Source organism: Mustela lutreola, chromosome 4 (assembly GCF_030435805.1).
Source record: "Mustela lutreola isolate mMusLut2 chromosome 4, mMusLut2.pri, whole genome shotgun sequence".
Lineage (NCBI taxonomy): Eukaryota > Metazoa > Chordata > Mammalia > Carnivora > Mustelidae > Mustela > Mustela lutreola.
Window position 1 is genome coordinate 95694305 of NC_081293.1, and position 13629 is coordinate 95707933.

Here is a 13629-nt window from a genome sequence, read left to right on the forward strand (position 1 = left end):
AATATGCAGGCAAGATATTTTTTTATTAACTTCAGATTTCAAAAATCCACTGATCTGAAATTGGTTCGTTACGCATCTGATACCTGTATCAACGTGGCTGAAGAAGCAACTATGAAAGCTGTCAGTGTGCAGAAACAGCGTGTTCTCCGTCAACTGCTTTTTGTTTTTTTTTAAGATTTTGTTTATTTATTTTGAAGAGCGTGTGTGAGTGGGGAGAGGCCAAGTGGGAGGGAGGGGGAGAAAGAATCCGAAGTACACTCGACCCTGAGTCACAGAAGCCCACCTGGACCTGGAGATCATGTCAGAGCCAAGACCAAGAGTCAAAGGCCCAGCAGGCTGGCCACCCAGGTGCAGTCAACTTTGTAATACATATCTCTAAGGGGTCGGACCCTTTTTTTTTGTTTGTTCTGTGGATACACAGAGCTGACTACAAAGTGCTTGCTCTCTGGCTATCTGAATTTAGTAAGATACCTGTAGCTGTCAGATGGCATTCCAAACCATAAGAACCACAGGAAACAACACTGGGGGCCATAGATTGCCCAGTTTCTAGTATATACGTTCAAACAGCAGGCTCATAAAACTTACTAGTTCATATGCAGCCCTGACTACAATCTGGTCTAGGTATTCATTTATTCATTCACTCCCTCACTCACGATGCAACAAACATTTAGCAGGTGTCTAATGAGTGCTGCTGCTGGGCTTACCAAAATGAATGAGACAAACCACCTGTCTTTTAAGAATATATAAGATAATGTGAAAGAGATTAGTAATTTCTTACAATTATAATGAAATGTAATGTGAGAGAGAAATAACAGAAATACACAATGTGGATGTGGAGAGCAGACAGGGGACAGCACTTAAGTTACTGACCTTGAGTCTGGGACCACCGCCTCTGGCATGGGCTAGCCGGGGGTCCCTCCCAGGCTGATCTTTGGCCCCACTCTGGCTCAGGAAAACTGACTCAGACACCTGACACTGTTTTTGCTTGATGGTTGATTGAGTCCCACACCCCGAATTAAACCTTTATTCTAATTAAACCTGGCACAGAAATGGTCTAGTTCCTCAACAAAATCTCAGCTGAAAGCACCTCCAGTCCTCATCAGAAGGCCCAGCAAAACCTCCTGCTTTACTTGGAGAGCAGCAGTCATGCCCTGGGTGGCAGGGAGAGGAGAATGACCCACAGCTTACCAAAAAGGACAACTTCTTCGCCTGAAGTGTGTGGGGCAAGTCTGTGACTTACCTTTTCCAGTGGGCAATGGGTACTATCTCGGAGAAAGGGAAGTAAGTTTGGACGATCATATTCAGCATAAAGGCTGATCTGTTTTTCATGGTAGCGCTGTCCCTTATGATGGTCTCTCTTGAAAAGCTTATGCAGATACTAAAAAGAACAAAGAAGTAAACCATAATTATAAAAATAAGAAAAGCAAGACTTGTTGAAGGTTGCTATACTCAGTTCTAAACAGTCTCCATGGAGAGCCTGGGGGGTAAGCGGTTTTCAGGAAAATGTCTCAGTGAAGGAAAAGTGTAAAGAAGACCTTCAGGAGACAAGGGCGATCTCACACTCTCTCTTGAATGGCCTTGAGTGACCTGGCTCTGCTACTGACCAGCCATACGACAAGAACAAGTCACTAACCTCTTTGTGACTGAGTTTCTTCATCTGCCAAAAATCTCACTGGGTCACTGTGAGGACTGGATGTATTACCATCTGTAAAACACTCAGATCTGTGCTGATGCACACGGCATACACTGAGCTCCAGGGAAATGTTAACGAGAGCTAGTATCCTCACCATCGTTTGTGTGGCTTCAGAAATAAAATGCTTGATTAGTGGCCTTCCTGAATCCTAAAAATTCTCATTTTTTTAATATAAAAGGGATATAGTTATGAGATAAAAGAATGTTCTTAAAAAATCAAGCAGCAAGTGCTAAATTATTTCTCATACATTCTACATCTGCTCTCTGTTAAGTCTTTTTTTTTTTTTAAATTTTATTTATTTGAGAGAGAGTGAGAGCGAGAGAGAGCGTGAGAGGAGAGAGGGTCAGAGGGAGAAGCAGCCTCCCTACTGAGCTGGGAGCCTGACATGGGACTTGATCCTGGGACTCCAGGATCACGACCCAACCAACTGAGCACCCCAGGCGCCCCTGCTCTTTGTTAAGTCTTGTTGAGATCTGTGCTATGAAATGCTGCCTCTCCTGGTGACATCAAAGGTAAAAATCAAGATAAATACAGATCTTCTGAACCCATTTTCAAAACTGATTCCTTTCCCTAGCTGTCTGAAAAAGTTAATGGACCTCAAAAAAAGTGAGTAATTTGCTTCCTACTCAGAGGCAAGATTAAGTCTATCAATATATGACGCAAGTTAGAAATCGATGTCCAAAGGGTAGTTACTGCTAACTATAAATAAACACCCATCACCCACGAGAGGCGGAAAGCCTGGACTGCAGCAATCAAAGTACATTCACACCTTGAGTGAGGGACCGAGCAGCAGTCTGTCCCTGATGCTGGGACTGTATGTAGGTTAGCTGCAGTCTGCCAGCCACTGTCGTGAACGGTCACTAAACAAGTCTAACTAGGCCACATGCACACAGAGAAAAGGCTCGATTGGTCAACTGGTCATGTCTCCTCAAGGCCAAGAGGGGGCGAAGGGGTCAGCCCTCCATGGTGCTCAGACCAGGGTCAGCGTGTGAGCCGTACACGCACTGCCGTTTCCTAGACAGGCACACAGGCTTGGGAGGCTCTGTCCCAACTGCCAAGGCCAAGTTTCAGAGACATTCTGCTACCCTACAGGGAAGATGACCTGTCTGAGTGGGGGCTCTTAGTTTCAGCACTGCACAGGTGACACCGGCGCACAGACGCCTGCTGCTATGATCCCGCTCACGCCTTCCATGGGCCGGAAGTCACTGCTTCAGCAACAAGTCCGGAGGGGACCAGCAGAATGGTGCCCCGCTTGGCTAAGCTCACCATCTTGAGACACCCAATCTCGAGGCACAATCTGCACAACCGCTGACCAAACCAAAGCAGAACAAAGGAGCTTCCATTCCTATCCTGGGGTCTTCAGAAGCTTCTGGCGTCAAACTGACTTCTGAAGGAAAACTCTACTCCTTGATTCTCCTCTTGGGGTGCAGAGAGGTGGGCAAACATATAAGAGCCCCCATTGAATTTGAGGCCCACAGTCCTACTGGACCCACCTATTTTTCCCTGCAGCCTCTTTTTGTAGGACACAGAAACCATGCGCTCTTGCTTTACTCCCACAGTGCCAGCAACACAGGGAATCAAAGCAGCCTTCCAAGGCAGTCTGGAGCAGTAGGCCTTAACAGTACTACCACCGAGACCAAATGAGAGAGTGGGATTCGCTAGTGGGAGGGGGAGGACAGAAGAATGAGGCTCTGCTCCTGGATCCTTCTGTAATTCATGGTGCAATTATATTCAGTGTGGACTACACATGCAAGGTGCTTACTCCTAGACACAGTTTGGGGCCACAAACGTGAATGTGACAACTCTTTTTTCTTAAACCACAATTCCAAGGTAAGTCCAAGTTAAAGTACCTGGTCTGTAATTAGTCCTTAGCCAGCGTGAGAGGCTCTGCCACATTTGAATGATTACGGACTATTGTTTGTGGTCAAACTTCCACACTGAGGAGTGACCTGAGCAAGCTCACCCAGTAACCAGTACACCCAGTCCTGAAAGGTGGCTCGCCCCCCACACAGTCAAAAGGGCAAATGAAGATGGTCACACTCACCACGTGCTGCAACTCCGGTCTGTCTTCCAGTTCTTCCACTACCTTTTTAATCTAGAGAGAAAAGACATATTTAACCACTGATTTATGAGGACACGAACATGGCTGCAAGATTATTGGACCAAAGGCTCTCCGCTTTATAGCTTGGGTGTTCCCAGACACCCGTCTAGTAACACATAAAAAACAAAAGACACTCACTGAAATTTTGTCTTCGTTGTCCAAAAGCATGTCGACAGCTTTCTGAATAAAAAGAAAAAAAAGCCACAGTCACTGACACCTGCTGTGTCAGAAGAGAACCCACAGCCACGTTGTATGTGCTGTCACAGTTACAGGTGGATGGCCTCTTTCCACACACAAGGGGCCCGTCGCTTTGCAGTAGCCCTTAAGGGAGAGCTCTGTAAAAGAATGCATTTTAACATGGGTCTCGGTCTGAGACCTCCATGCTTTGCCTACCATTAAAATAGCATCCTGCTACCACTCCCTAAACACAAGACACCTTGTCTACACATACTCTAGCCTCCATGTTGTTGGATAGATCACCACAGCGCTCCTGGGACTCTTACTGGTCACGGGGAGTGTGTTGGTCCCCAGACCACAAAAATGAGCTTGGCTTCCTGCCACCCGCACCCTCAATGAAGCCCTCTACAGATTTCCCAGACGTCGGAGGAGAGGGTGAGAACCAGAAAAAAACCAAGACAGCTGACGTTTTATGATGATATAAAGCTTACGGACTTGTGGCATTTATTTATCATGAACATTCATGAAACACAAAGGAGATGGTGTCTGTAGCGACAGGTGGTGGGCAGACAGCCCACCAGGCTGACCGTCCTCCTCACACCTGGGTACTGTTCCTGACTCTGCTACCACCTAGTTAGCCACTCCATTTTTTCTTCCCTCTAAAATAGGAGGATGTTAGAAGAGATTATCCTTAAGGTATCTTCTAATTAGAAAACTACGAGTCCCTAACTTTGGTTCATACTCTTGAACAGCAATCAGTTTCAGCTCGTTCATTTTTTCTACAGCTACATAAGCTAAACTCGGCTCTTGAGACACATGGCACGGAGAGCGGGTAGGTATAAGGGGAAAATGGATGTAGGGAAAAGTAATTAATTTTTGTAGAAGCACTCCATCCTCTTAATCATCTTTTGCAGAGAAGCAGAACCTCTGCACCTGAACTTCTTCAGAACTGCACTAATTCTTTTTAGATCAGTAGTCCCTAAGGACTTAAATCAGTCACTATGAAAAAAGGGCTAAAAGCAGAAAGAAGTAGATTTAGCTCCTATTTAAATTAAGTTTAAGTGTATGATGGCTAAAGCACATAATATAGATACAGTATGCATATATATATATATATATATATATATATATATAAAATATAGTGCAGAATACCCTTAAATGTAATAAAATATAATAGGAAAATCCAAGCAATCCTTTTGGAGGCTTTCAAGTTCTACTCTTTAACTAATCTTTCAATTTTCTGAATGAGAAGTACTAGGTTCATATAAACTAAGTTCATAAAACTTTATTTCCATCACTGTCACTTGTTAAAAGTGCACGGATACACGCACACACACATGCACGCACATGCACATCTATGAGCTACTGGGAGCTGTGGAGTCTGGCTGCCCTCATTAGTCAAGCAATCCACTGTTTGAATTTGTTGTAAATAAAATAACACATCCCACATGGCTGAGACCAGTGGAAATGCCATGTGCTAAATTTGTGAATGCCAACGAATAAACTCACGATAAATGGATCAAAATAGAAATTTCCCTAAAATTTTAATCCCGAGACATACAATTAGGAGATGTGAATGAGCCAAAGTGTATGGCTATTTTCTTTCTTTCTATGGATTTTGTGAATTGTTTCACTAAAAAATTACTTCACATACACACACACACACACACACACACACTTTCAAAGTTCCATATCAAATTATGATTGCTTTTATAAAGTAACCACATCAAGTGAAGGATTCAGAACATCTAGTATGGGTCAGTGTTCCAACATGATCAGCACCCAGCCGAGCTCTGTGTGTACTAACTTCTCCAGCATCTGAATAGATGTCTAAATATTAAAAATTTGGAACAGTAAAAATAAAGGGTATTAAAATAAGAAACACATTACCTCAGAATCAAAGTCCATTAATAAAACAATTTTATCCTTGATAGAACTGAAAAGATTATGCTTGTGGATCAACTGGAAAACATCTTTGTGTCTTAATGTTAGGTATATTTCCAGAGCATTGCCATAGTTTTTGTCATAGGTGTACCTGGTAATACAAAATTTTTTATATTAAAGTTCATCAGCACTTTTAATAAAACACACAAATACACATACACTTCGTTTTGCAATATGAAAAACTGAAAAATTTGTTTAAATAGACAAGTCAACTTTATTTGGAAGACTATTCCTTGGGACTGAACTGTATGTGACCAGTACGTACTTCTTTCTCAGAGCCTTGCTTCCCATCTCCCTTGAATTTCTGAAAATTGACAATGTTCAAGTAATAAAAATGTTCCTTTATAGACATTCTCAAAACTTCTTCATAGAACCCCATATACCACACAAAGAAACTATGATCCAGAAAAAAGGAAATTCTTATTCCAGTAATAAAAAATGCAGTTAAAATTTTAACAAGCGGTGTGCAGCTGCCAAACGGGTTTTATCTCCAAAGCTTATTTGTGAGGGGAGTTTATAAAACTGACATATTTTCCCACTGAAGCACTGTTTTTCACATTAATTCCCAAGCCAGCTCCTGAAAACCAAATTGTTTTGTGACCCCATTAGTAGTATGAATAATTATCAGTATAGTTAGTACTACAGAGCCCAAGGAATATCTAGGTTTCCAGAAGAAAATGGTCAGTGTTTCAACTCAGAGGGGGACAAACAGCCCTGAACTCTAGGCCACTTTGGTGCACCTTTCTTGGTCTTGGCAAAAGCTGTAAGAAGATGGGGGACAGGTGGTGTGAGGTGATGGGAATGCCAGTGAGGGTCTGAGGCAGGAACCACCTTCCTGAGCTTACCTGCGGTGTGCTTCTGTTTTTACTTGACCAAAGCTCTTCCAGGACATGAGTGTATCTTATCTATCTCTGAATCCCAGGCCTACAGGAGAAAGCCTGGGTCACCAAAAGTGCCCAATAAATATGAAAAATATTAACTAAGCTTCATTTTCTGAGCTCCGACTTAGTGCCAGGCATAGTGCTTAATTAGTTTTTAATTATGACCTCTCCTTTGAGCCTTGAAATCATCCCATAAGAAATGTATACACCTCAAGAATGATCAGGTTTGAGACACTATGTGACATGCAGATCCAAGAATGACAGAATCAGAGCCTCCCTGGGAAGCCGATTTCCTTGCGTAGTCTGAGCCCCAGCACTCTTCCCTCCCTGCCCTATGTAGTGCTACTGACTAGAGTTCCTCTCCTGTGGGAACCACACTGCACCACAACTTTAGTCTTGCACATTTTCCTCACCTGCTAGTTGTTCACTGGAGGTTTACGAGAGGACATTACTAAGGGTGAATATAGGAAAATGATACACAAGCTTCGCTCTTCTGTGTCCTCATGAAAAACTCCCCTGAAAAACTCTTCACGTAGATTGAATTAGAAAAAAGCAGCACTAAATTCTACTCACAATTCTGCCAGGGTTTTGAGTAAGGTCCTATTCTGACTATCTTTCTTCAGGTGATCCCGAACTGCTTGGACGATTACTGAATTGTTGTATAGATCTCCAGGCCATTCTCGGATCAGAGTGGCAAAACCCTTAACAGAACAAGAGAACATTCCTGAAATAGATTAAATGATCCAAACAGTTTAAACAATGCATAAAAATATTAATGTAAACAGACAAAATAATTTTATGATTAAAACTCTGGCATGAACCTATCACCAATTTTCAGACTCTGGGTTTGGGGGTGGCGAGGAAGGCCGAGAAGCACTGCACTCAACTATCCAGTTACCATTCCTGGAAGTGGGTGGTCCTCTTACCTATTTGATGAAATGTACCTGTAAGTAAGGCCCCCCTAGTTCTTCCATAAAACAACACTGCACACACAGACTTTGGCTTTCACTTGCTGTAACCTCAGTCCAGACTAACTATAACATTCAGATGATACCCCGAATATCCTGAAGATACTGTCCAAGTTGGTCGCTTCCCCCACCATCCCCACCGAACTTCCGTGCCCTTCGGGTCTGTCCTCCCATGTGCAAAACTCTACACAATGGCTGGTTTCCACAGTCATTGGAGTCACTGGAATCCCCACCTTCAACAAGTTACCACCTTGGTCTTCTTTCTTCTTTTTGGTCCTCTTTCCATTCTTGCCTCTGAACCTAGTTTTGTTTGGAGGATTTGAGACTTTGGCTCCAGTCTTATCCCCTAGTTGGATCTCAAATTTTGCCATTCTGATAGAAAACTCTAGATCCTTCAATTGGATCCTGTTTCTTTCCTACTGTTGATTTTTGGCCAGGGTCCTGATTCCTGACATTAGAGCTTGTGTTTTGTAACTCAGAGTATGGTAGAGCAGTTTACTTACTGATCCTTGGCAGCTGGTAGAGGAAAAACCTTAGATGTAATCAAGACAGCAAAAAGAAGTAAAAATCTTCATGTTATCGAAAAAAATTGTATTATTCATATTAAGCATCTCAACTAATGCTTTAATAAACTACTATGAATTTACTTAAGTGACACTTAGAAATGAAACTGGTATGGTGGAATGTGCTTCTGTAAAGTATCAAGGTTTGGTAAAAAGAAAATCACAAAGAATCAGGATACAGTCTCTATTAAAGTCCTACCCAAGTAGCCCTGGGAAGGATGGCAAGAGACCAGAACAACAGGCAACACATTTTCCATTCAAACTGCAACCTTCCCACATAAGTGCATGGTTGCAGTTTCATGTGAGAAATGTGGGGAGGGGCGTCACCAGGTAAAGATGATGTATTTTATAAAACCACTGAATCAGAACATTAAAATGTTCTTTGAGCCAAAACGACACTTTGGATCGGGTTTCTATTTTAAGACTCAGGAATGTGTAAGATAAAAATGTCTGAAAAGATTCCCATCCAAACACTGGCAGCTCTCAGTGGCCCTGAGACCAGGAATCATACTGTATGGAAGAAGGAGGCTTGGCTCTGATTTCTGTTTTCCCTAATTCATGTGACAGCCTGGCAGTATGGCCAACTCCTAATACAAAATAAGACAAAATGGGGCACCTGGGTGTCTAGGTCATTAAGCGTCTGCCTTTGGCTCAGGTCATGATCCCAGGGTCCTGGGATCGAGCCCTGCATTGGGCTTCATGCTTGGTGGGGAGCCTGCTTCTCTCCCTCTCCCCACTTCCTCTGCTTGTGTTCCCTCTCTCACTGTGTCTCTGTCAAATAAATGAAAAAAGGCTTCAAAAAAAAAAAAAAAAAAAAAAGACAAAACAACCAGTCATGCCGTGTAACAAAAATATGATGCCTCCAACGTCAACTGACATAAACACCACATTCCACATCAGGTTTTTCTCCACTAAACTGGCTCCATATGCCCTTGAATTAATGTACTGAGGAATACTGATGCCATCAGCCCCGTGGCCCTGATTATTCTTCAGAGGATGCAGTTTATCAGGGAGCTGTTATGATTGAGCAGGTGAAGTCAGAGAATATCTCAGCGCCCATCATAGTTAAGTACAAGGTTAAAGGTACTCACTGAATGAAATGCCATGGCAAATGGCTCACTTTTAATATGCTTATGTTTCTGTCATTAATAATATGAAACAAAGTTTAACTCTCTGTGGAGCTCTGGGGCTATGATCAGTTAGTGCATGGTACTTATAAAATAATTCTGCTAGGTTGTAAATAAAAAGACAAAGCTGTATGCATTTTAGTAGAAGCCCCACACCAACAAGTTAGGAAGCATCATTACCTCCAAGTAAATACTGTCACTTCATATCTTTTTAGGAAGAAAAGAAAACTGAGAAGGCAATATTCTACAGAAGTACAGCTGTTTTTCTAGTGCTGTTTAGTAGGACAGATGATATGTGATCAAAAGTATCGCTACAGAACAGTGCTCCCCAGTCAATTATGTGACAATTTAATTCAAAATTAAACATGAAACTAAGAAAGATGGAAGCGAAACTATTTGTAAGAGCTTATGGCAACAAGTTACTTATACCTTTCTTAACAGTACTGACCAGGCAAACACACTGAAACATTCAGGAAAAAGTATTTATAAGCACTGAGCTTAAGTCATGCATAGTCCTTTCTGTCTCTGTCAACAATCTTCCAGACATGAATCAACAGGATAACTTTAATGATACAGAATCTAAGATAATTTCTAGAAAAAAAGAGTTGAATCATGTGAAAGAATTATAATAGAATCATAAAGAAACAGAATTGCTTTCTCATGGTTAAATTGCATTACTTTAAAAAGAGGACAAGTAAACCAAGCTTCAGTATTTTGCAATAAAATTCATACTTTTCCCCATCATTTTCACAAAACACTCATAATTCTCTTTCTTTTGGGAAGATGTACAAAGACAGAATAGTTATAAGAGCCACTCTATGTACTCAGAACAGAATGGAAAGACATAGGACAAGTCCATTACAAGTCTTTATTCACTGAAGAAACCTTTTCCAATAACTATGGCCTATAACGGCCTCTCATCAGAGCTTTTACAGAACAATCACTTTGCCCTTGTCACTTATGTTCTAGTTGCTTAAAGCTTATCAATATCATCTCTCCTCTCAGCCTATAAATCTACTGAAGACAAAACTGTGTTTTTTAACTTTCTCTTGGGTCTAACTGAATACTCACCCAGTTCTAGGCCATGGTACATTCTAAATAAAGCTATGTTCAACTGAACTGACTAGGAAAGGAATAGGAAGCATGCTGCTAGCCTCCATCAGCTGGCACCCAACACAAACAACAGAAACTATTACCATAGCTCTTCTAGAAGACGTACATTTATTCTAGAAAGAAAGAAATCCCTGCTGTTAGAGCAGATTGGATTACAATACACAGTAATAAGAGAAAATGAGAAAATGTTGTTTTCATTAGTATGCACAATTATTAAGGAAGTAATTTGTTCAAGTTTAATTCATCCTGAAGCACTTGATCCCTTCCTATGATAAGAACACAGGAACTCTACAGACCACTTGTGCTTTAGGCTGCCTGAATCATCCACATCCAGGAACAACTGGCTGACGATGACTGACCAATCATCCGAGGTATCCAGGTATGGATCATTATCATAAAGGACCATTGTAGATCTTTTGATCTAAAATTCACCTCCATCCATTAGATTGGGGTCAGTAGCACAAATTACCTAGTCACGACAACCCAAAAATATCTCCAGACACTACCCAATGTCCCCGGAGGGCATATTCAGCCCCTGTTGAGAAGCAGCGGTTTACACACTTGCATGTGACTCAGGCCATGAGCTACTGCAGAACACGCGTCATTTTGTTCACACCTGCACACCTGATGCCTACCACGTGCTACAAGATAGTAGATACCACACCGGTATTTTCTGAATAAATTCATCTTAAATCAACCAACTTTAAAAATTATAATCCATTTTGGGTGCATATGAACACCGAATTTAAATTCAAACCAGGCAGGCCTATTTTTTAAATGTATGCTTATGAACAAATTATTTAATTTATCTTTAGTTTCCTTATCTATAAAATTGGATATTACCACTTATAATGTTGTCAGGAGTACAAAATCGTAACATTCGCACGAGAGTAGGGAGCACACAGAAGACGAACGATGTTAACTACTGCCTTTCTCCCTCATCAGTAAGCAAACAGATCCCATCCAAGCCCCCTCCCCATTCCTGCTGCCCCAGTCCTCCTCAGGCAAACTGAGATCTGAGTCTCAGGCTTTAAGCAGCAACAGCAGCTGCTCTTCTATGTACAAAATCACCACACAGCACTTGTCCTTTTTCTTCAGCTTTCTCAAGGAGCCAAACGAAGTGGCTTTAGGAAACTATAAACGAATTAAGAATTCTCCAAAATGTGCATGGATGAGAGGTTTTCACTGTCCACAGAGACATGAGCTATCATGAGCGCTTCACCTCAGTTTCCTCCATCTCCCACAACCTGCAAATCTGCTCCCTCTCAACCGCCTGATCCACTGCATTATTTTTCTTGATTTCTTACCATTTTCCCATCTAGAACAAGTAAATATGACTATGTTGGAAGGCCATACCTCATAATCACTTTCCAAAAATTCATGTAAGATCATTTCATAGATGAGTGGTTTCAGAACTGGATCTCCTCTTGGCAAGTACGGACTAATAGCCTAAGGAAGAAGGAAAAAGAGATCATTTCAGAAGGAGCAAAACAAAACCAGACTCCAATTATGCAGAAAATATGAAGTACAGAACTTCCTCAACCTACTATAGGGTTACATTCTGACAGACCCATAGAAATTGAAAATATTTTAAGTCAGAAATGCACTGAAACAGCCCCCCTACTGAATTCCACAGCTTAGCTGAGCCTAACTTATATACGCTCACACCACGTATGTGAGTCTACAGTTGGGCAAAGTCCTCTAATACCTGGCCTATTTTAGAATCAAGTGTTGAGTATCTCATTTAGGTTATTGAATATTGTACTGAAAATGAAAAAGAGAATGGCCGTGGGGGTAGAAATTGGTATGAGTGTGCGGCTCGAAACCCAGCCCAGCATCCCGAAAGAGGATCATCCCGGGTGTCATTCCCCCCGGGAAAGATCCAAGTTCAATGTGTGGTTTCTACTGAATGTGTAACGCCTTTGCACCCCTCTAAAGCTGAAAAGTCATAAGCTGAACTACTATAAGTAGGAGACCATCTGCATATTTCTACTTTTAAAATGTAAGGCACCAGAGTGTTTAGGAAAATTATTATAAAAAGAAGAATTCAAATCAACTCTACCTTCTTATGACACATTACACTATATTTTCAAAAGTATATATGAGGTGTACATATGTATGAACGAGGAATAAAACAACTGCCTCAGTTAAGTTAAACTTTCTCTCTCTGTTCTTCCAAAGGAATTAAAGAAAATCTATATAGGAGGGAGAATGTCACAGAGATAAAAGCTACCTTAAGGAGTCAAGGAGTTACAGTTCATCTATTCATATATTTTTCCCTTAAAATGGAATATATCATTCTTTAAAAACTCATAATCATAGTTTGAAATTAAGGGAAAATACACACCTTGCATTCATTAGCTGTTTCAGTGCATGTTAAGTGTTGAATTCACGAACACTGTAGAATGACTTGGCAGATTATATGTACCAATTGCTACACTTTGTTCTGGGGACACAAAACTAGGGGGCTCAGAGCCTCAGGGGAACACTATGCAGACATCTAAACAGCCAACCAGAACACTGGCTACTAAGTGTTACATAAGCAAGGTGAGCAGGAGCCCATTTTGTATCCTGAGGCAGAAATGACAAATGCCAGGAATCTATCAGGCAAAGACAGACAGAGCAGGGCACCCTGGCAGAAGGAATAATATGAGGAAGGGCACAGAGCCATGGATGTGCACTGTGTATTCAGGGAGATCAGAGTGGCCCCGAGATGTGGGAGAGCGGTCCCCAGAAGGGAGAAAAGTGAGGCGGGGCAATGAAAACTATTTGGATTTTATACTTTGAGAAGAAGGGAAGTGAGAATAGCAGATTGATTTTTTAAGCAGCTAACTCTTCTGTCAGAAGGCCCCTGCAACAGCATAGACAAGAGTTGAGGCCATGGCCCCCCAGGGGAGGAGAGGCCTGGTATGGACAAGGAAGGACTGATGAGAACCAAAGACGAAACATCATGAGGACGTGAATCAGAGTTCTCATGCGGGCAGTGGCTGTGAGCTCTTAAGCATGGAGGAATAGGAACACCATGAGGTCACAGATACAGACTGGAATTGGGAAAGAAATGG

The 13629-nt window shown here is 41.7% G+C and overlaps 1 protein-coding gene across 5 annotated transcripts in view; it reads right to left on the minus strand.

The window, feature by feature from the left end:
- VPS41 (VPS41 subunit of HOPS complex) overlaps nucleotides 1-13629 on the minus strand; it is a 347998-nt gene that overhangs the window by 24580 nt on the left and 309789 nt on the right. For all 5 annotated transcript variants that reach the window (XM_059170547.1, XM_059170546.1, XM_059170545.1 and 2 more), the window contains 6 exons: nucleotides 11924-12016; nucleotides 7370-7497; nucleotides 5862-6006; nucleotides 3933-3974; nucleotides 3738-3788; nucleotides 1241-1378 (listed from right to left, as the gene is read on the minus strand). In XM_059170547.1, coding sequence (XP_059026530.1) covers nucleotides 1241-1378; nucleotides 3738-3788; nucleotides 3933-3974; nucleotides 5862-6006; nucleotides 7370-7497; nucleotides 11924-12016 — 597 coding nt within the window. The remainder of the gene's footprint in view (nucleotides 1-1240; nucleotides 1379-3737; nucleotides 3789-3932; nucleotides 3975-5861; nucleotides 6007-7369; nucleotides 7498-11923; nucleotides 12017-13629) is intronic.